Raw genomic sequence first — 21,245 nt, 5'->3', positions numbered from 1 at the left:
GACCTCCTTTGACATTTTTTTGATGAAAAGCTCCATATGAGAACAGTATTACCTCGATTTCCAGCTCTTCATTTCCTTCTCTTACAACCTACGGCGTCTTTGATCGCTTTTTAAAATTACCAAGGTATTTCAAAAGAAATAATTTCAGAGAAACTGAACTGACCGAGGAAGGTTACAGAAGTTTCTTCGCTGCCATTTCGCTGCCTCTGCTCACTCGCAGCAAGTTTCTCTCCGCTTACGCCCAATGCTTCATTTGACTCTCCTTGGGTTTTGGGGACCACATAGCCTCAACGACCTTCTGCTTCTGCCTTGATGAAACTATTTACATTTCCGTGTCTGACTCGCACGGGGGAAGTGCAGTTTCTTAATTAGTATTCTACACTGAAGGAACGTTGAGTAATTCAGAATTTAATGATTAATGCCATCAGCTGCTCTACTGTTCACGTCACTGGAAATGAAACAGCTTTGAAAAAAATAGTTGACTACGTGTCTACTGACCACCCATGGGTATAAATCACTAGATTAAGTGGCAACGAGCGAGTCGTGCTCTTTTGGTGACACCTTCACACGCCATTAGTCTTTACGGCAGGCTGAGGGCAATATTAGATTAAAATTGACGTAAACTACTGACACATTGGAGAAGTGAGTGCGTGATGACTCTGTGCTACAGAAACAGCTCCCTAACTAGTAATTTTGGCAGACAACAAGGTACGTTATAAGCCTGACAAAATCAAACATCAAAAATCAGGGTTGTGAAGGACGGTGGCTTTGAAGGAGAAACAGCTGCCATAGCCTCTTCGGTCTTGGGATGAAGAGAGAGGGCCTGTGCCATTCTCAGAGCCCCACAATTTGGCCCCACAGCGTAACCCACCGGCTGCAGGAGAGGCAAGAATGACGACTCCCAAACTCCTAAGAAAAAGTCACCACCTATGGAACAGGCTATTTGACCATGAAGAACATCCCTCAGTGCTCACCCTGATGTTGAAATGCGAGGAAATAAAGCAGAGATTTTCTTCCGAACCATGCTACTCAAGCCCGCCTGCTTGCCACAGAACGCTGGGCTGGGAGATGACAGTTCAAAGGTTTCAAGTGAGAGAACACAAGCTGCCGCCCCCTCCTCCTCCTCCTCTTCCAGCTCAACACCCAACCCAGAGCCCAGTCAAGTCGGCAGCGAGACTCCCGCTGCCTGCTCTGTCCTTTGTAGGTGTCCAGGCTCTGCAACACAGTCAAGCTGCTGAGCAGAGGCAAAAGAATTGGCAGGAACGGTGCTGAACTTGGGCTTTTCTGGCAACCTTTTTATTCAGAGAAGTTTTAAAAGCTCGATACTCTTCTACGTCTATCATCTCTCCCTGCATTTATTTTGCATCACTTTTTCTTCTCATTTCCTGTTTTACCTGCATCTTGTTTAGAAAGTCACATAAAACAAGTCTACCATTGTTAAAATCTTGGCAGGAACGACAAAATTGTTCCAATAGCCTTCCTCCCAAAAGAGGTAATGATCTTTACCTAGTGGACCTCCAGCTTCTCGGGGAAGCGGTGCTTCAGCTTGCACAGGCTCTGTATTGACATCCATTCCCAGTAGATGGAGCCGCAGACGTTTAAGAAAAAGATGGAAGTGTTTTGGGACAGCCTGTCAGCTCTGCTGCTTACAAAGATCATAGAATCATAGAATGCTTTGGGTTGGAAGGGACCTTTAGAGGTCATCTAAAGACAATATTCTGAAATCATCTTGAACGAAGAGTTATTGTTGATGTTTCATGAGGTATGCGGTAAAAAGAAAAGGATTCCCTGCAAGTCCTGTATGAAGAATATTTTCTTACTCACACGAATAACAGCTTTTCACTGCAAACTTTCTGGATTCAAAAGTTAAACTTGCCTCCACGTTTGCCAGACCTACTATTTGCTAACTCCTATTTCACATTCCTCAGCAATACAAATGACCCGTGCAGTTTAGCACAGCCGCAAGTCAGTGCTCAGGGGAGCCCGGCACTTCTGAAATGCTGCTAGCAAGAACGGGGCAGCAGATCCGCACGGCAAAACGTTGCCGATTACCTGTCTACCTTCTGCATGCCGCCGTCGGTCGCCAGCGTTAGCTCTCAATTCCACATGGAACGGCAGAGAAAAGAATGAGCGCTGATCTGACTTTTCTCCTTTATCTGAGCTAACAAGTATCGGGCAAGTGATTGGGTTAGAGACTAGAAAAAGTCAAGAGATGTCTCAATTAAGTAATGCGCTTAGGCCCTGCTTCCCCTGCTCGGCAGAGGCAGTGTGAATGAAAAAATGAGAGCAAGTGATGGAGAGATAAAGAACTGCAGGTAGTGCGTGTGCACGGAGACCTGGGGTGGAATTTTTAAGACGTATCTGGCACTGCCTGGTCTTAATGAAGCTCATCATAAAGCTCTCGTTGACTTCAGTATGCAGACAACAAACTAAAATTGTTACTTAGGAAGAAGATGATCCTCACAAAACTGCAATGCTCAGTGGATAGTGACCACCAAAAGAGGAATTCTGTCAAAAGCGACTTGCGATTTGAGAATGAATGATGCATGGAAGTACCACTCTACTGGCTAATTTTGGTTTCTTCTCAAGAAAAAAAGACTGAAAGATATAAATACTGCCAAGTCCAAACCTGCTTAGAATCCCTCAGTATAACCTGATGCTCTCTGTGCATATCTTTCTGATCTCAGTTACTTTAATCCAGGGAAGCTTTGTCTTAAGTAACCACCCAAGGGAGTAACAAATGTCAGCTGCCTAACGCAGGAGCCCTTTCATTTCAGATCTACCACCGCAGTGCTGAAAAACATGAAGCTTTTGTAAGTATCCACTTAAGGAAGCGTACTAGCTACCTCTTGCTGGAAGTGATCGTTATCAATGTTTCACTCTTCTGTCTTTTGTTAGCTGAAAAATGAAATTCCCCTGAAATGAATGCAGTGCCTTCAAGATCCTTTCTTTTGTTTGAGGGTTCCCTTAGGTAGTGTGGAGGAGAGGAAAGCCTTGCTACGAGAGACAACATAACACAGAAGAAGAGCGAGCTGCAATGCACCAGATACACTGACAGTGCCACATTCCCATAAAACATTAAACAGTGGTGAAAACTGATTCTCCTCTTGCAAGAAGAGACCTTGACAGCAGCGTGGCACACCAGCACGTGACGGAGACAGCATCCGGCTCCTGACAGACCCAGAGTCACCGAAGGGCTGCCTGGGCCCTGAGGCATAACCAGGGTGGGGGAACAAACCTGGGCGGCGGGGAGAGGAAAGGGGATTAGGCTTTCTCAGTCCTTCTTGCACCCTGTTTCTCTGCAAAGGATTTAAGGTCTTGGTAACTGGAGCGAGTGGCAGTCATGAAGCCAGAAGTCTGAAGTCGTAGCGACGTGAACAAACTCTGCCAGTTTTCACTCTACCTGCTTTCCCGCTGTACTTCTGCAGGTTCTCCGAGGGATGCTCCACTGGGGATTAGGAACGGTGCTAACACTATGGCAGGGTTTGGGAGATGGAGGATACAACTCCTTATGTGCTCCTGGTAAAGGTGAGATCAGGAAAACGTTGATTCTGTCACCTCAAGGAATTCAGCTGAAACTGCCCAGTAACGGACAGGCCACCGAGCTACCCGAAACAACTCCAGGGGAAGGACGTCATCTCCAAGGGGTGACTGTAGCCCTCAGCCCTTCTGGAAGGCAGGCTGTCAGTGACTTTGGCAGTTCACGCCGTGAGATAATGGTAAAGCTTTACCTAAAAGCTAGGGACCACGATACATTTTATTGCTTTGGACCGGATGACCCCGTTTGGGCTTCCGACTTCCAGCGCCGACCCTTAACATCTATTTTAGATGCATCGCTGATGCGGGGGTCTTCCAGCCTGTTTCTTAAGCCAAGAGTACGTACAAATGTTAAGTATAAGGAAACATCTCGGGCATTTCTTTAGCTGAAACTGTACCTCCAGGCCTGGAGCTTCCAATGGCACGGCAAGGCTGTGCATGCTCGGTTCCCAGCGAGCCAGCTCCGGCAGCAGGAGCAGCGTAGTTGGGTCAGCGTGGCACCGTGCCCGGGATAGCCAGTCTTGGCACAGGGTTGAATGCATGTGATTTCATACTGCCTTTTTGCACTTGAGCAGAAGAGCGTTGCTTACGATGCCCATATGTGTTTGTTCTTCTGAAGCCACTCTGGAGCTGTCTTGCATATGCTGCATTACGTGTGGCAAAACTGCCCTTAACTTCCCTGCTTGGAAGGCAAGCCTCAGCAAGTTACCATCAGCCTTGCAAAAATCACCATGAACGCTCCTAAGATGCATCCTTTCTCATGTAGAGCCTCTGGTTTTTAGGAAGAGTAAAAGACAGAAGTTTAGGTTCGGTTCTTGGACCTTCACACCACTAGATCCAAACCTAAATCCGACCCAAAAGCCAGCTTCATGTCTTGTCAGGCAAATTCAGCCGTGCTCAACTGCGCCCCGCTGATGTCGGCAGCAGACTGGACTGCAACAGCTACAGTCCCAGCGGCTGATGATCTTCTAGGAACAGGCGAAGGCTTGCTCATGTGCTTCCCGATTCCCTCAAGCCTTAAAAAGAGCCTAAAAAAAGTCTTCTACTAGCAACAAAGATACACAGTTAGTAGAGGCACATTCATGGCCATGAAAGTCTTGCTGTCGATTCACTCGGGTCTCGGAGGTGATCCACAGAGCAGCCCAGGTTCAGCGGCTCGTTTCTCCTCAAAGACCTTCACGCCCAGCTTCCTAACACCCCGCAGTCAAAGGCTTTCTGTGTGCGCGTCAGAGGAGGGGAGGAAGCTATGATTAAATGCCTTGGGCTCCGAAACCAAACGCGCAGACATTACTCAACTTAACAGCCCCTTTTCATCAAACCAAGATTCTACAGCATCCATTCGCGTATCGTTAGAGAGTAAGTCCCCTGGCATGTTGGCACAGTGACCTAAAACGTACCAGCTCACAATTACAGAAACGGTAGGAAAGGCGTAAGACTGAACAAAGCTCCAGGTTGTAAACCTAGCAGACTAAATTCTGTTTCTCAGTTACAATGTGTGTGTATGTCTGGAGGTTCTTATTCTAGATTTATAGCACAGTATAATTCTATCCAGAGTTATTATAATTCTGCGCAGAGCTATGCTGGAAAAGATATCAGTTGGTTTAAATTCGTATCTTTTTCTTTTTTTTTCCCCCCTCTCAAATTCTATAGATTAAATTTTTAAACTGCTGGTCCTCATTTTGGGAGCTAGACCAGGTGGGGCAGATTTTCAAAGATGCTCAGCGTAGTTGTGGACTTGGAAAACTGAGATGGGATTGTGACAGGCAAAAGCTGCATGGTGCTGAGGGTTTGGGGGTTTTTGGTTTTTTTTTTTGCAGACCTGGCTTTAAACATCTATAAGGTAACTGGGGTCTTATGACAATGAGACCATACCTGTGGGTACACTTCGGTCCTGGCCCTGTGCTTCCCCCTCAGTATTTGAGGGGTCTCCTCTGTACTTAAGCAGTACAGTCTTTCACACGTGTAGGATTTGTGGTGTTCCTTATGAAGGAATAGCTTATTCAGCTGACCGAGGAGCTTGCAAAGGGAGCAGAGAGACCTTCACTAGACACAGCAACTCATTTTTAGGCCAAAACACAAAAGGTAACCTTCTGAGCCTCAGGTCTCCGTACTTGAGTAGCCATGTGCGCGACGCCGTTGTTGCACAGCGTGCACTAAACGGGAGCTGTGTAACAAACAGCGTTTGGTGCAGGACGTCTTACGATACAAGCTGCAACGACCAAAGCTTGGACCAAAGGCTGAGGACATGGGAGAGAAGTAGCGCCTCAATCATTCTGAAAGCAGCGTTTCCGTCACTTCTGTGTTGCCTGTGTTACACATGAGGTCTAACACAAAGGCGCTGTCCCGAGAAGTTAGGAATGATTAGAAATGGATCAAGTTTACATTTTTTCCCCACCGTTTTTCAACCGTTTCCGAATTCTTGGAATTACCCTAGAACGTGCCCTAGAAAACTACTGTGAAAAAAATCAATTAAAGGAACACCTTGAAAAGAGAGAACCATACCCAACAGCCATCAGAATGATCGTATTCGTTTCAAGCACGGTCTCCTAGATACTCCCGCGAGAGATTACAAAAGCCTTTCACATTCCAAAACAAACGGTGCAGCGCTATGGAAGATACTCACTATGTTCATGAGGGTGAGGAGGTAGTTTTGAACGTGTTCTTTGCCATGGAATCGGACGACAGAGTCGTCCACACCTAGCAGCACCTCGATGTTGTAGTCGTCGTCTCCCGCGTGCCTGCGTCGCCTCAGGGTTTCGTTCAGTTGCTGCTCTACGCTGCCGTACAGGGAACTCAGCTCTCCGAGGCCACCAAGAAGAGACTCTACAAGAAATAGGAAGACATCAATGTCTACTCCAATTCCATTTCAGAAACACCCTCCCGCACAACATCCTCACCTGTAGAGTCACCGCTTCTTTGGATAAAATCAATCAGAAACTCTGAAGAGATAGCTCTAGTGGCGTAGGGGCAGGGGAAATCACCAGATACCCAATGAAAAAATTCATTCAACCGTATGGTTCTCTAATTTATCACATGGTTCTTACTTCCAGCATAAAATTCATCCCTAAGGAGATTTAGACCAAATGCTTTACTTCCTAACCCAGAATTTCCCCCCTCCCTTTTTGGCCACACATCAGGCACGCGTTACAGAGTGCCACAGACATGGGATGCCTCGGCATTCACTGGGGATGCTGTACAACGCTTAACTTGCAGCTTTAGTGCTCAAACGTAATGTGGTCAGCCCCAATTCCCGTTGAAAAGACCTCAAATAGCAGCGTTGTTGTTTCCCCCTCATACCCCATCACTGGAAGAGCTAAGCTAGAATTTCTGACTGACTTACTATTTTTGTAATTCTTTGTTTAAAAAGTAGGCATTGGAGTATCCTCTCCTGTGAATATCAGAGAGTACTAGAGGGTCCCGTGAAGACACGGGCCAAGGGGCAGACTTCAGATGAGCCATTTGGAATTGGCTTTTAAGGGGACGCATTCAATAGCCTATATCTGCGATGACGCAAAAGCTCTTTCTTCCATTTAGGACAGTAAAGCAAAACATTGCCATGGATTATCGACAGGAAAAAAGTCACAGCTGTAGGCTACTTAGTTCTTCCAAAATCTAAGCCAGGGCACCAACAGGCTCTAAGCAACAAACAACAGCGAAGATGCCTGTTTGGAACATCTTACAGTGTCAACCACTGGCTACGTATTGCAGTCCTCGCTGGGAACTGGGCTGCTCCTGCGTCTCCGGCTCTGCGACAGTCAGGGAGCGTCCCCATTCCCCGGCTCTTCCATTTAGAAGAGACGATACAGCCCTTAAACACACAGGGATCTTCCTGCCCTATGAACCCAGCAAAAGCAACCAGCGTCCAACGCATAGGAAGGAGAGGACCGTCCCGCCTTCCACTCGCGTTGACTCGTACTGTAGCGGGGCATTTCCCCAAACGCCGGCACAGCTTTCAAGCCCTTTTGCTCTACGCTGGAGCTGATGAAAGCCAAGGCTGCAAGTACACAAACTGGCCCTTCACATGTTTTCAGGCAAGACTCCCAGTAAACGGAATGTAAGTTTTGCTCGTGGAAGGACAGCAGGACCGGGGCCAATGTCGCAAAACGTGCTGGATGGCCGCGCTGCAATTCGTCTTGAGCGGATTCAACTACTGGCTGAATTAGCTGGGAAGCCTCTCCCTCGTAAGTGTGACGGTGGTTCACAGCGACACATGAGTAACTCTTCCCAAACCCCACATCAAATGGCGAGGTTGTCCTCAGGTGTTTTCAGAAGCTTAGCCTGCCACCGTGGGCAAGAGACCAGGTCTGCAAACAGCTTTACAATTCAACCGCAAGTCCTCTCGCTCTCGAGAATGGGAACCCTGTGATAGCACACAAGCGGGAAATTCATAGACAAGCTCCAACTCTAAAAATTGCTGCAGCTGGCAAAGCTGCCGAGCGCAGTGTCCAACGGAAATACACCAGCAATGTCATCGTATCGCTGCGCCCGCGGCATGAATGGAATAGCTTGAGATCACTTCAGAAAGAACCAACTCTCCGCGCTGCGCAGCACCTTTGGTTTGGCTGTCGCTTCCCTTCTTAAATAGGCGGTTTTGCGGTTCAAACGAAGAGGAGAATCTCTTTTTTGTGTGCATGGGAGCAGGCAGAGCGAGTCAGAAAGGCTTCCTTTTTTTCCACCCCTCTCTAATATGAAGCCACTTTCTGCACACAGAGGGTATTCTCAACATGCCAATATTTTCCACACATGCACCCACAGAATACTTTTCAAGTGTGCAATCCCAACAAAGCAAGAAAAAATAACCTCACTCTAGGAAGAAATGGAATGACCATTTTTGGCTAAGATTTGAAAAAAAAAGAAAAAGTAGTACCGGAAACATTTTCAAGCATTGAGCCTCCCACCTCCTGAAATGCAACTTGTGTACTTCTTTTCACAGAAACCCCATACCTCCCCCTGACTGGGCTCAGCGGTGAAAACCCAACCATTTCACTCAGCCTAGCACGCAGCGGATTCCACGAAACGTACCAGGACTTCTGAGGATATTAAGCAGTACCCGCTCTAGCTACACTTTTCCTGGTGCTGACTTTTAATTTTTTGTCTGCTGTTCTTGGCACTACCCAAGTACATTACTCCTTAACAGAAATGCTAACATCGGAAAACAATTCTTGACTTTTTAAAGGCTGGTTTGAGCTACTTATCAGCTAGTAATAATTTAGCAAGCCTCATTCTGTGTGCTGCCTTTCCCCATACCTTGCTGGGAAGTGAAGCTGTGGGGGTCATCTCCCTAAACACACCCACTGTAAATTGCTATGCCCTGTCCGAAAAATACAGGGTAATACGAGTGGTTTATCTATTCTCTTGTTTGTCTGTTTTCCGTAAGCCAGCACTTAAGTGACTTCAGAGTCCAACCACCAGAATCAAACCCAGGTTACACGTACTAACGATAGCTCCGCTTCCAAATGCTGCAATCTGCGCCCATTGCCAAGCACTTACTACACCGTAAGGGCAAAGGGATGATGGCGTGACACGAGAGCAGCGGCGCCAAGTGAGAAGATGCCTACGTTCCTATAGCCCAGTCATTAAATCTCTTTCTTCGTGCCGTTGCCCGTGATTCGGCTGAGTACTAGGGCACCGGTGGAAATTTTAGAGTAGCTCACAGAGTCAATGAATCTTTTCATAGCATGAAAGTCTGTTCCCAAATACCTCAATCAACCTGAGGTTATTTACCATACTTGATCATCATTAATTTTGGCTAGTTCTAAAAAGTTTGTTCTGTGCTCACTGGCTTCAGCCGAGGCACAGGGAAGGGGGATCAGTAGGTATCCTTTCCGAGCAGCACAGAAAGTGTTCTGTTCAGGAGATGCCATTATTATTCTGACAAATACAAAATACACATGCGTAATTCAGAACCTCCCAGGCAGGTAGACACAAATGCATGAGATGTTTTATCTAATCCACTCTACAGAAGGCTGCCCAAGCTTGCATGTGGTCTATGCATCACCTTGCTCCAAATGAGACGCATTACAAAGCCAGCCCCTATGTTTACTGTGAAGTTGTAGTGACAACTGCCTTCTATCTCCTACCTGTGCTGAGACCTTCCTGGCTTTGGAATGGTGAGCTTTTCGGAATGCCACAACCCCTACAATTCAGAGTTCTTTCAAAAATTTATGGATGCTGTAGAAGGAGGAGACATTATGGAAAAATCTCAGCAGAGAGCTATTTCCTGCAGTGTGAGCGCTACGACCAGTGAAGCCCTCAGCATTCTCCATCCAATTAATTCAGTAGGTAGTTGCAAGCACTCATAATAGAAGGGCAGAGTTCAGTCTGAATGCTCCTTGCCCAAAATCTTTGCTAATGCACAAGTAAGACTGTTGGCTGTGCTCGGCAAGACTTTCACAGACTTTCTGTACTGCAATAAGTAACAAACGCAACCATCCGTTTCCTTTTGACCCTCCCTCTCGCCAGAACCAAAAGACACGTAAATTGTTTTCTTCGGTCCAAATCGTGCACTCGCACGCATCCGCGCATGCCTGCTGACTTGCAGGGACAGACAGACGTCTGCAGCACTAGTAAATGCGCGTGACCCATTGGCAGTGCCACGCGCTGTTGGAACTCTGGACACAAAACACAGCTAAGTCGCTGGAGGTCATTAGGCAACGGTTAAGAAACACACGTGCTGTGACCGCCTCTGTGTGTGACTACAGGCTTTGCATGTAATGGACTATAAAGAAAATTGGCATTCAAAGAAAAACGCATCATCATGTGTGCATGTTAATCCAGGGCTTAGGAAAACCTGAGGTGCTTGAAGCTGGCATAACTCCACTGACCGTCAGCACTGCAGGCAGCGCATCATCTGCAAATATTAAATCCAGGGGTGCTTTCAGCATTGAGATGAACAGCTTACACGTAGGCAGTCCTGCAGATTTGCTAGCTGAATGCCACAGGAGTGCCTTCGGACACCCCCTTGCCTGCACATTGGAGCTGCTGGCGCCAGGTAACGGAGAAATCAATCTTTCCTTATAAAACTTTCTCTACAGCACAGAGCAAGTAATTCAGACACAAGCAAAGGTTGGAGAAATGACCCCCTTCCTACGAGTGGGGAGAGATCACAGCGCTGCTCACTGAAGTGAATTATTTAAAGTAATCATCTGAAGACAAAGGTTCTTTGCAAGTTAATCTACAACGCCCACCCGGCAGCTTTGAGTGCATTGCCTAACGCAGCAGAGACAGCTGTCGCCGAACGGCGATAGTCCCTGTTACGCGGAGAGCAAACCGGTCTGTTTGTTTGCGGATTTGTGCTAGACAGACTAATCCTTCCTAATCTCATTCTGGAATTAGTGGGTTCATTATCTCTTCCTTTTTTATTTTGCTAGTCACCTCCATCTTTTACATCATGATCTTACCTGTCAGGAGAAGACCAGTCCACACTCTTTCACCAAGTGAAACCATTACGCAAACATTTGGGTAGGAAGACAAAACATAGGGCATTGCATGCACACGCGCAGGTGTATCTTTTTTCTTTTTTTTTTTCTTTTTTCACAGCACACATCAAAGCCTATCTACCATGCATCAACCAGCAAAAATGAGGAGAGCGAGGAATGACTTCTTCCCCCAGCCCAGCTGGGGCTCCTCTGCCAAGAAAAGGCAGGAGGAGTTTTGTGCGTGTAGCAAATGAAGTAGTGGAAATGGAACGGAGACGCAGCAGAAGGAAATCTCCCCCGCATGCTCTGTCATCGTATTTTGTTGAAAACCGCGGCTGCTAACCTCGCCTTGTGCCACCTCTAGAGACTTGGAACCACGCTGCTGGAATCGGACGGCAGGTTTCTGTCAAGCACAAATATATCTACAGAGCCTCTCTGTGAACCCAGACGTGCGGACTCGAGAAGCCATAAGCCCTCTGCAGACCAATAAAGTCTGCCTCCCTTCTAAATCCTTTTTCAGAAACACTGAACTTTTAACATAAACACCTACGGCAAAAATTGGGCATAACTGTACCCCTCCTAAATGCTTTCCTCTATTTAAAAAAAAAAAAAAAAAAAGATATTCTGGGTTACAGCATGTATCTTTCCTCGAGTGTAACTTTAGAAGAATGAAGCCACACTTCTTTCCCTACTATTAAAGCTGCGATCTGCCCGCGTCTCATTTCATGAATGCTGTCATCAGCCAAACCTCTGTACATCTGAAGAGAACCCTAAGCATTTCTCACACGGAAGATTCTTACAACCTTATTTTATACTGTAAAATACGTGGGCTGAATTTTGCCATACAATGCCATTGACAGCAGCGGCATTCCTTACATATACACATATATATATGATCCTCATATGTGCTTACTTGCCTGAGGAATAACAGGGTAAATCTGGATGTCGCACCCTTCCTTTGGACACGTTTCACCCAGTGTATCTGAGCTGAGCGTGACGTACGGACACTTCACTCCTCTCGAGCTGGCACTGGAGACCCTGGGAGACCCGAGCCGGCCGCAGCCAGCGAGGGAAGGTGGGAATTGCTCTGCAGCAGCAACGGGGTTGGCTTCAGAACCAGATGGCTACAGCCCGGCGCCTTGCTTGGTCCCCGACTGCTTCCCTCGCGTCGAAGAAAACTCGGCAAATAAGAGAATACACAGGCTCTGAGATTTACAGCTGTAGGTACGCGGCGGAGATTGATGCAGCGTCATGATAAGCATGCCCAGTGTCGCTTACTCAAAGTCACACCGCGTGCTGAAGAGTGAGGCGATGCCTCTGCAGGACACCAGACTCAAGACAGGAGATCTGCGCTCATCTAATCCCGCTGAATCGATGCAACAGCTGCCGCCGCACTCGCGGCCTCGAGATTTACGCCTTTTCCCGTGTGTCTTTTTTTGGAGGCACCTTCCTCATCTCCACAGATGTCTGAGCTAGCAGAGGAGCGGTTCAAATTCATTTGTGCGCAAAAAGGAGAGCGTCTTGAAAGCGCGGCAGAGCGAGATGTGACTCACGCTCCCAAACGCTGACCGCTATCTGGAAAGCAGCCTGGCTCACCTTATTCCTATATGACTATATTATATATAGTCGCACTCCGGCATCCGCAGCGCTGGGAAGCGACAGATTCAGCGGGTAGGGCTGTCTTGACTTACGGTGACCTACGTCATTTAGGCATCGGTTTAGCGCCTAGCATTAATAGCGATGTTCTTAACAGGAATTACGTTGTACTGTCTCTGGGGAAAAAGAACAAATGGAGAAGGAGGAATTGCATTTCAGGAAGGCTCCTAAGTATAGCCATGAAAACTGATCAAGAGCGATCAGATGCGTGGAGAGAAAGGAAGCAAGAGCAAAGACAGAAAGGAGAGACCGGGGGGTTGCGAGCATGCAACTGAGGTTCTTCGGAGCTTGGTGAAGAGCCGGCAGCGGTGCCGGAGAAGCACTGCTGTATTTTGGGGTGCATGGGTGAAACTGCCCGCGAGCCTGGATGCACGAGCTGGTCGTCAGCTGGGAGAGCGACGGCCGCGTCCCCGCGCCGACCCACCGCCGCGCAACAGGCACGCGGGCCACACGTCCCGGCCCCTCGGAGCGGGATGGTGTCACCGAGTCGGCCCCAAGCTAGAGTTTCTTTCTGGCAAAAGACTGTGACCCACTGACAAATTTGGGAGAAGCGAGCGTTCAATTACCTAATTCAGCCTTTTCCTGAAAACGCAGCTGGCAACAGCGTCTAGGGAGGCTCCACGGCTTCACTAATTCGAAACGAAAATAATGAAAAATCAGTTTGGAACAAGCTGAGATCAATGTATATCCCTTCGTAACGAGCATGTTAACATATTAAACCGTCCCCAAGGACAGCCATATTCTGTAGCAACTAAAAAATTCCATTATGCTATTTTCAAAGAAAGGAAACTAGGCCAACTCATCATGTCACTTCTAAAGTTGCACTAAGTAGCCGCTGCACATTTTTCTACTTGTTAGCCACTGGATGAATATGAGTTTCCATGATTGCTTTCTCTCCTAGTTATAGCTGCTTGAAGGTCTCTATTTAATTCAGCTCTCACAAGCGGTGTTACCAGGGTGGAGACAGGCATTCGCACTGAGTTTTTTCTCTGCCCCTTTCCCCGGTCTTAACGCTCAGATCTTTCAGGCTGCTATCGAGCTTAGTCTATTTAACTTTGTTGAACTTCTGTGCATCTGCATCCAGGACAGTGACAAGAGAAAACACTGGACCCAAAAAATGAGCTGTACGCTCCTCTTGCGACCGAAACGCAAAGGTGCGGAGAGAAGGACGGCTCGCTGAGGAAAGGCAGCTGATGACACTGGTGGCTCTGTTACACCCTGAAGATAATGTTTCAAACCCTTGAAGGTAAGCTTGCTCGTTTCACAAAGCACGAGATTTTTAAAAAGTGAAGCAACTTTGCTAAGTAAACAGCGAAGGTACCCCAAGGAATTCTGCTTTTGAGGATATTTTCCTTTGCAATACAGAATTCTCCACAGAAAACACATCTGGAATAAACTGCATAGAGGTAACTGGTGCATCAGGCTGGTTCTGGTACTTAGCAGGTCGTCTGGCCGGGCCCTGTGATTCCTGACTGTCGGGGGCCAGCCCAGGTGACGGCATCTCGCGCCCTTTCCGGAGAAGTCAGCCACTTCCAGCTGACTCTGAGGGAAGGCCGCCGGCATCTTTGACCAACAGGTCAAAAAGACTGAGCAAGGGTAGGAACATGGCTTGCTACTTGAAGAAACTCGCTGAAAATCACCTTTCCCCACCTCACTCTTGGAATGAGAGTCACCGATAGAAGCACTCGGGGTGAAAGGGCGCTCTGGAGGCCACTTAGAGTAGGGCCAAATCCACAGTGACAGCAGCTGCCCAGAGACTCATCCTGGCCGCTTCGAAACTCTGGCTGGCTGGAGGTCCCAGCACCTCTCTGGGCCCCGATCCAGGGAACCACCTTCCCAGGGAACCATTTTTCCTAGTATCTACTCTCATTCCCCCTGTTCCAAGTCGTGACCGTTGCTTCTCGTTCTCTTGTGGAACATTTCCGAGATGACTTCTCTGCAACCCCTGTACCTAACGTCACTACCCAATGCTCACACATTACTTGTCTCGCTCTTCCCAGGGGTCTGTATAGCACTCATGAACATGACTGGCCTCAAGACATCAAAGAGCTGTCACGAAAAAGTTATTCTGTAGCTTCAAGCCTACTAAACCCAAAGACTGCGATTTTATCCAGGTTTTGCCTACTCTCAGTGCAGAGCAGACTGTCAAAGGTCCTCAGCAACCTGCTGTACACAAAAGCTCACCTACCATTTAAACGCACCCACAGAAATCAGACAGATTTAGAAGAGTTTCCAGTATTACAGTGGATTTTTAATGGTTCTACAACACGCTTTGCTGTTTCGTTTTCTCTTTACTACCTACCTTTGAAGAACATTTTAAGATTTTGATGCCTTCTAAAGATCTGGCCCTTAGATGAGGAACAAGAAGCTACCAGGAGCGGACGGCCAGATGTTTTGGCACCTGGCTCCCGCACACTTCATCAGGAACACAAGAATACCTGTTGGCTTCTGTGGAGTTTTTGCCAAAAAACTAGTATGAGAAACATGGCAGGTTGCTTGATTATAACAAAGGTCAATACATGCACTTCAATAAATCTGTGAAAGCCCCTGATTTTTTGCCTGCTAAGGCTTATTTTGAAGCGTGCCTTTTGAAAAGCCAAGGAAGACAAGAAGAATCATGTAGGGCAAACACTGATTCCAAACAGTTTCAACAGACTTCTAACTTATTTCCCCAGGAACTGTGTATACGTAAAATTTTTGTGGCACTGCTGGTACTGTCTAAAAATGAGAGATCAGTGCTTGCAAAAGAAACCACCCAGGTCGTCAAGTGGAAAATATTATGACAGGATGTTCTCATTAGGTTCTGGGATGTGCTGAAACTTGTGTGCTTTGATTTATTAGGTCCTTCCAAAAAAAAAAAAAAAAAAAAAATCCTATGAAGTTAAGTATTCTCCCTTATCTTTTCTTGAAGAATTGCATGAAATCGCCTTTTACTCCAGAAGCATCAGAACGACTTCCTAACAGTACCACAACAGTCTTTGCGGCATGAGAAGGATCTGTCCTTTACTCAAGCGTCTCTGCCCCGGATCCCCGCTTCCCACACAAAACACCTACGCTGGGACTTGCACTCTTGACTCTGAGATTCGTTTCCTTACTATTGTTACTGTCTTTGCTGGAACGTGCACGCCAGCACAACAACAATTTGTTGTTACTCTTTGCTTAACTGCTGCCCAAACTTCTGCTTGTTTGTTTTTGGGGGCTGAGCGAAAGGAAGAGCTTGTATCTGAAGCAAGAGCTTGTACCTGAAGCAACCCTAACCAAGCAAGTTGGCCATAAAAATACACAGTTTCACTAGGTGTTTCACTCTATGTTAAGGGTTCTATCTGTTAAGTGCCTGCAGAAGCCAGTGGGTACCCTACAGGGCATCTCTCTGGGATATTTCACAATAAATAAAGATTATCTGTGGAATTTTGATAACACAAAGCGAGCCGGTTCTGAAATGCACAAACACAGTGCAGTTGCACAGAGAGAATCGGATTTAACATTTCCCTCAAGGGAGACAGAACAATCACTTGAGCATTAATAAAAACCAAAAAAAACCCCAGAACAGACCACAAGTCATTCCTCCCCTTCTCTGGAGACTACCATAAAATTGTTGGCAAAAGACCGAAAGGCGTAGAAGAAACGCAAGCTATCAGCAAGTAACCTGGGTGTGACAGCCAGTTACGTTGCTCTGCCTTCTTCCCAACAAAACCAGTAGGAAACTGGTATCGCAGCCAGCCGGCTCTGACCCATACCGTGCAGGCAGGGTTTCAAAAAGAACTTGCAATGGGAGCGAGGTATTTAGCTCGCTTTTGGAAGTCCTGCTGAAATGAAGATTAAGTGGTAGCGATTGCTAGGATCCTCACGGCTAAGGAGGAACACGGGTGAGATCCCAGTGTTTCCGACTTTACGGAGCTGCTCTCAGCACCGTGTCAAATGCGGGTGGAAAAGGGATGGGTGTTGACAAGTCTTAGAAAAGCACCGGGCTTTTTCGTCATGAGCTTGAGTGACAGAGGCACCGAGACCTACAGTAGCGAGCGGACAGCGAAGAAAACTGGGACCACTGAGATGCAAACCTTTTCTATTGGAAAAAAAAGAAAAAAAAAAAGTTTGAAATGCTCTATGTGCAACTTCCCACGGCGATGTCGTCTGCATAAACCTGAAGATCTGCACACAAAAATCGGCAGATTTCACGCAAACTCCAGAACCTGAAGTTCATAACGCCCAACCTCCTTCGCTGGCATAACCAGGCAGAGGAAAAGACTTTAGAAGCCATGCCCCCCACGTGAGAACAACAGCCCCACGGTACATACGTACACTCCTGGATCTTTAGATGTGTATTTCCTCCAGGCTTTTTGGCTACTTTTAACTGAAGTCACATTAAATTCAAAAGTGAAATAAAAACCCAAGGAAAACCATACAGCTCCCGCTGAAGCAAATGACACTGGGAACAGCGTTTGAGCAAGCAGTCCTGCACGCGTTCCTACTTTTTTCCCTTGGGTTCTCATCCAAATGACGAGTTGCGGGTAATGTTTCCCACTGGTGCCGACCCAGCTCGCCGTGCAGCCCCAAGCAGGAGCCGTCAGAACACTCTCTTCTTCCCAGGGCTGCTTCCGAAAGGAATTACATGGCTGCTTTCTATCACAGAGAGGGGAAGACAGGCCAAATCCTCACCTATCCAAACCTATGCTCTAACAGTAGCAAACATACAGAATTTTCAAAAGAAGAAGTGCTTCCATCACTTGAACATGCATTCTAGTTTGGGAACAGTTTTAGGTTAAACAGAGAATGTATTTCATTTTGAGCTTTAACAAATACATCTACCTTAAAAAGAACACGAACTTATTTGCATGTCAAAACCTAGCTGAGCCAAGGGGTAGTGTAAATACGTTTACAGAAAGTAATCTTCACCAGAGGGTAGCAAAGGGGATGCGGAAAGGCCAAAAAAGGAGCTTGTCACAGAGCACAAACACGGAAACAGTCTGAAAATACTGAAACCCTAACCAAACACAGGCATCACTCATAGCCTAAATGATGCAGTGTTTAAAATAGCAATTGAAGAAATTCAGGACTTAGAGCATTAAGAAGAAAAACTCAATATGAATAAAGTTGCCCAGGAGATGCCAAAAAATGAAGGCATGGGAAAGCAAAATGGAAGACAAGAACATGCGTCAGGTTTTCTTTCTGCTCTATGTCGTACACCACGTGCGGATGGAAGTGCTGCTGTGCCTGTGCGAGCCTACGGACACGGCGAGGCAACGTCTGTTGGTAGATGGCACCTCTTGCAAAGCCAGTGGCGTGGTTTGGCCCCAGGCAGCAGCTCAGCACCACGCAGCCGCTCGCTCACTGCCCCTGCCCCGGTGGGATGGGGGAGAGAATCGGAGGAGTGAGAGTGAGAAACACTCCTGGGCTGAGATAAGAACAGTTTAATCATTGAAATAAAGTAAAATAGTAATGATAACAACAACAACAATATAATAACAATAACAATAATAATAATATCCAAAGCAAGTGATGCCCAATGCAATTGCTAGCCACCCGCCGACCGATGCCCAGCCAGTTCCCAAGCAGCGATCGCTGCTCCCCGGCCAACCCCCCCAGCTTCTATACTGCCCATGACGCCGTATGGTATGGAATGGCCCTTGGGGCAGTTGGGATCAACTGTTCTGGCTGTGCCCCCTCCCAGCTTCTTGTGCCCCTGGCAGAGCAGGGGAAGCTGAAAAGTCCTTGCCTGGCATCAGCAGTGCTGAGCAACAACTAAACCATCAGCGTGTGATCAGCATTCTTCTCATCCTAAATCCAAACCACAGCACTGTGCCTGCTGCTAGGAAGAAAATTAACTCTATCCCAGCCGAAACCAGGACAGCCAGGTAGCAGAACTGGAAAATACCGACACCCTTTGCACGCACACAAGCTGCCCTTTATGAAACAGTAGCAACAAACCTTCAAGAGAAGTACAAGCTGAAAACAACTGTTCCGCATTAGATACTTCATCGTGTAGGTTGTGCGACGTGAAATGGAATTGGTATCTGTGGACCAGAGGAGGCATTAGCAGGGGACAAAGATGGTAGAGCATTTCCTCATGGAAATGGTGCGATCGGTCATTTTAGCGCTTTAGGACACTGAGGATTGGGAAGCAGGGGTTAACATGTGCCACTGAACCAGCATCCCATTGAGCGCATGAGTTTCTTTACCTAATAAGATTATGAACTTTTGTTTTGCAGGCTCATCTTTTTTTGAAGGTCTCCCTTGAAAATCAGGGATATGACATGAGAGGTGGAATGAAAATTTTTGGAGAAATGCCCTCCCACCTGCCCCTCGGCGTTTCTGTTCTTCATCAGTCGTCTGTGAGATTCCTTCGCAGTTGGTACGGGTTATTTAGAGGGCGCTTGACTGGTGTTGGAGATGTGCTAAGGAGGAAGCAGCAAACGTGACCAGAGACAGCCATCTGGTGAGCGGCTTGCTGTTAGAGCTGTGGTAATGCAGCAAAGAGAGCGCAGGGAAGCCTGGGAGGAAGAAACGCCACCAAAATGGCAGAAGGCCCTCCCAGCCTACAGCAGGACTGCCTGCATTTGCAAGGCAACGCTGACTCTGCGCTGATGAAATATTCTGTGAAATACCAGCGGTTAGGTTCAGACACAACTCCACTTCCACAGTAGCTTAACTAGGCTGAGGAATTAAGAAAAGAGAGAGAGAAAAAAAAAATCCTTCTGACTTCATATGCAGTCTGGATCTCTTTCACCCTCCTGAGATGATTAAGCGAATTACAGCTTAGAGCATTAGCTCTGTTTATATTCTCTTCAGTGGGAGCCTTAGAGTGACGGTGACTGGTAGAATTACAAACAAACAGGGATTAAAGGAAGGTCTGAATCTCTGGGTTGCAGGATTATTCATTAAATGCATGAACTCAATGGGCCCACAAACACAAACATTATCTTACTTTGTTGTTAGACTTAAAAGAGAAAAGAAAATCTTTTGAAGTGCTGACTGCTTCCATAAAATATTTGCTTCTCTGGTACCTCAGCAGTTGCAGCTGCAGAATAATTCTGGGAAGGATGGAAGATTTCCTACGCTATATTCCTTGTTGGCTCTGCGGAGGCAGCTTTAATTGACATAGCGGGAAGGACTCTTCCCTTCCATGCATCATCAGCAAAAGCAGTTCTTAGTGCTCATTTACATGATGGATCGATGCCAGCAGCACACTTAGGAAGCCACGTAGAACCACCAAAGGCATGATTCCATATGCATTTGAATATGTTTAGAGCCAACTCAGGATAAACTTTTCCAATGGAAATGGATAGAATTTTACTCCGTAATTTTCTTGTCATCACTTCCCTACCTGGCGTGAGGGTTTTCTAGAGCTGTAGGTTATCCTTACCTGGCAGCAAACATACACAAAACTAAGCCAGAACTTAAACGCAATTAAGGAAACTATAATTAAATATGTCTGAATTTGGGCCAACTATTAACTGTTCTTTTTCCATCCCATGACCAGGAACTGGTAATACAAAAAGCAAAAGAGGAACTTCAGCCAGTTCCAGAGTTCTCGCTACCGGAGAATACGGGCTTGCTGGCGCAAGCTTACGCTTGACGCACCAACAGGATAGTCAGTTCCCGTTGCAACAGTTCTGCGCTCAGCTGATTCACGGTGAAAGCACTTTTAGATTTGTCCGTGAACTTGCCGTGCTCTAGGTCTTAGAAGGAAGTGAGAAATGTTGCTGTAGATGGAAACGTCGCTGTGAGGTTCTAACACATACAATCATACGAATCACACTCAGGTTAAGAAGCAGCTGGAAAACTTACCTGGGTGATGGGTGTTAGCAGGCACAGCGTGACTGTAAATAACTGGCTATCGAAGTTACTGAATAAATCTATAGCCTTTAACTTCCCGAGCCAGAGTGAGTCTGGTTAACGTAAAGCAAGCAGGAGGCATACGTCTGAGGCACGCCAACTTTCAAAGACAGGAGTTGTTTTTAGAAAAGAATGAAGCCCACGGCATGCACCAGATCTGCACCGAAGAATGCCTATGAGATCACTTCTCTAAAGACCTTCCTTCCACAGCTCTGACATGATATAAACTGGTTTGGTATTTACGCATGCTGGAACCTCTTTCAATACATTTTATACCTTTAAGTAAAACCAGCTGTCACCACTCTGCTGCAAGAAACGCTGCAAAGACTCACACAAGCCGCATGTCAGGTTCTCAAAGTACCACAGGTGCAGTGAGATTTAAAACACAAGTCATCTCAGATACCCCAGGTTTAGCGGACGACTGTCGACACGATGACGACTAAGTCTCGGGATCAAACTGAGCTCGTTTTGAACGTGCCGCCACTCTTTCCTCGAGGACTATTGGCTTCTGCTTGGAGAATCGGAAGCTCAAGAGCACAGGAAGGACGGTCTCCGCATCTGCTACTGTAGCAAGAGGAGAAGTAATAGAGAGTAGCAATTCACAGCCTACTTTCTGTATGTCAGAGAATCACGGAACGCTTTGGGTGGGAAGGGACCTTCAGAGCCCACCCAGCCCAGCCCCTGCAGTGCCAGGGACAGCTTTAACCAGCCCAGGGTGCTCAGAGCCCCGTCCAGCCTGGCCTGGGATGTTCCCAGGGATGGGGCCTCCACCGCCTCTCTGGGCAACCTGTGCCAGTGCCT

The 21,245-nt window shown here is 47.0% G+C and overlaps 1 protein-coding gene across 1 annotated transcript in view; it reads right to left on the bottom strand.

Moving 5' to 3' along the window:
- Positions 1–21,245, bottom strand: part of ADAMTS3 (ADAM metallopeptidase with thrombospondin type 1 motif 3) — a 135,430-nt gene that overhangs the window by 29,250 nt on the left and 84,935 nt on the right. Inside the window, exon 5 of the mRNA XM_075709383.1 lies at positions 6,161–6,360. Within this exon, the coding sequence (XP_075565498.1) occupies positions 6,161–6,360 (200 nt within the window). The remainder of the gene's footprint in view (positions 1–6,160; positions 6,361–21,245) is intronic.

This window comes from Pelecanus crispus, chromosome 4, assembly GCF_030463565.1.
Source record: "Pelecanus crispus isolate bPelCri1 chromosome 4, bPelCri1.pri, whole genome shotgun sequence".
Classification (NCBI taxonomy): domain Eukaryota; kingdom Metazoa; phylum Chordata; class Aves; order Pelecaniformes; family Pelecanidae; genus Pelecanus; species Pelecanus crispus.
This window is presented reverse-complemented; position numbering and strand designations above follow the sequence as displayed.